Source organism: Bidens hawaiensis, unplaced genomic scaffold (genome assembly GCF_021521415.1).
Source record: "Bidens hawaiensis isolate Kalapana, Puna unplaced genomic scaffold, B.hawaiensis_p1.1 tig00056812_1, whole genome shotgun sequence".
Classification (NCBI taxonomy): domain Eukaryota; kingdom Viridiplantae; phylum Streptophyta; class Magnoliopsida; order Asterales; family Asteraceae; genus Bidens; species Bidens hawaiensis.
Genome location: NW_027506371.1, coordinates 57,799 through 59,820, shown reverse-complemented (window position 1 = coordinate 59,820; position 2,022 = coordinate 57,799). Strand labels below are relative to the sequence as shown.

Sequence of the window (2,022 nt, the reverse complement as noted above, 5' to 3'; positions counted from 1 at the left end):
TTTATCGTTGATAACATGACCCAAAAATTGAACTTCGTGAAGCCAGAATTTACATTTCGAAAATTTAGCATAAAGTTGTTCTTTCTTCAACAGTTTCAAGGTGAGACGAAGGTGTTGCTCATGATCGGTCTTGGTTCTTGAATATATTAAAATATCGTCAATAAAAACGATGATGAATTTGTCAAGATACGGTTTATAAACTCGGTTCATGAGGTTTATGAATACTGCAGGTGCATTAGTCAAGCCAAAGGGCATAACCATGAACTCATAGTGTCCATAGAGGGTTTGAAAGGCAGTTGGTGATAACATGAGCGGAGATCAATTTTTGAAAAATAAGTGGCTCCATGAAGCTGATCGAAGAGATCATCAATCCTCGGTAGTTGGTACCTATTCTTGATGGTGAGTTTATTTAACTCTCGGTAGTCAATACACATGCGGAAATCCGTCCTATGGAAAGGACATGAGCTCCCCAAGGTGAGAAACTAGGCCGGATGAATCCTTTGTCGAGAAGTTCTTGAAGTTGGCTAGAGAGTTCTTACATTTTGGACGGGGCTAAACGGTAGGGAGATTTGGCAATGGGAGTTACACTGGGCATAAGGTTGATTCGAAATTCAACTTGTCGAGACGGAGGAAGTCCTGGAAAGTCATCGGGAAAAACTTTGAGATAGTTTTTGATAACGGGAATGTCTTGAATCTTTTTCCCTTCGGATTTCTTGTCTACCACATGGGCTAAAAAGGTATAGCATTGTTTCCTCAAAAGTTTACGGGCTTTCATGCAAGAGATTATTTTTAGGTTACGATCGGGTTTTTCTGCTTGAATGATTAGTGTTTCGCCAGACTGTAACGGGATACGAATGACCTTCTCGGCACAGACAACTTCAGCATGATTATGGGATAACCAATCCATTCCCACAACTAAGTCAAAACTACCAAGCTTAAAGGGAATTAGATCGATATTAAGAGAATGGTCATCAAAGGTCAAGGTGCAATCACGCATAATAGTATTGGCTTGGGCGGTGTCACCATTGGCTAGCTCGATGGTGTAAGGGGAGTCTAGTTTTACAGGTTTACATTTAACAAGGGGTTTAAAATCAAGTGATATAAAGCTTCTTTCCGTGCCCGTATCAAATAGTATGGATGCAAAGTGGTTATTTAAGAGAAACGTACCGATTATGAGGGCATTGTTATTGTTAGGTGGAGCAGGGTTGGTCACCATGGCTTGATTAACAGCAGTAGGGGCAGTTCAGCATCGAGGGGCTAGATGATCAAATCGAATCCTTCCCCAAATTCCGTTTTTGACTAGTTCATCGGTTAAGGTACTGGCTAGGTGTATGAAATCTTGGAGGGTTCTAGGATCAACGGTCAAGATCATGCTCCTCATTGAAGGAGGTAAGCCATTTATATAACGGTCAATGGCTTTTTCCTCAGGAGTGACTAGGTGGGGTACTAGCTGGGATAGATCTTGGAAACGGTTGGTATAGCCAAGATGATCGGCTCCTTTCATGGTATGACTCCAAAGTTCAGCTTCCATCTTTCAGAGTTCGCTCTTGTGACAATATTTCATAGTCAGCAGGTCTTTGAATTCGGCCCAAGGTAGAGCCAAGGCCGGCTCACGACCTCAAGTCCTGATTTGAGTGTTCCACCAAGTCAAGGCCCCTAGCTTGAGGGTGCTAGCAGCATACTTCACCTTAGATTCTCTGGACAATTGCACATGCTTAAAGTGGCTTCCGTGCTCTCGAACCATTGCAGCAACCCGGTGTCACCTTCCGAGCCGGTGAACTCGGTAGGTTTTGAAGCAACAAAGGTTTGGTAGGATTGATCGTAGTTGTTGCCATTGTTGTTGTTGTTTCCATTATTATTGTTGTTGCCGTTGAGTTTATTGACAATTGCAAGAAGAAGAGTAGCCATTTGAGCTAGCACAGTTGCTAGCGGGGTGTCATTGTCGTTGTTGTCATTTAAGGCACCGTGACGAGGAGGCATTCTAAGAATCATCATACAAGGTGGATAAGTACAAGAGTAAGG

General features: G+C 42.7%; 1 protein-coding gene across 1 annotated transcript; it reads right to left on the bottom strand.

Moving 5' to 3' along the window:
* Nucleotides 1-535: 535 nt before the first annotated feature.
* LOC143617667 (uncharacterized) lies at nucleotides 536-1,216 on the bottom strand. The gene has a single exon (XM_077090150.1). It carries the CDS (start codon nucleotides 1,214-1,216, stop codon nucleotides 536-538), a length of 681 nt encoding a protein of 226 aa, XP_076946265.1.
* Nucleotides 1,217-2,022: the final 806 nt, after the last annotated feature.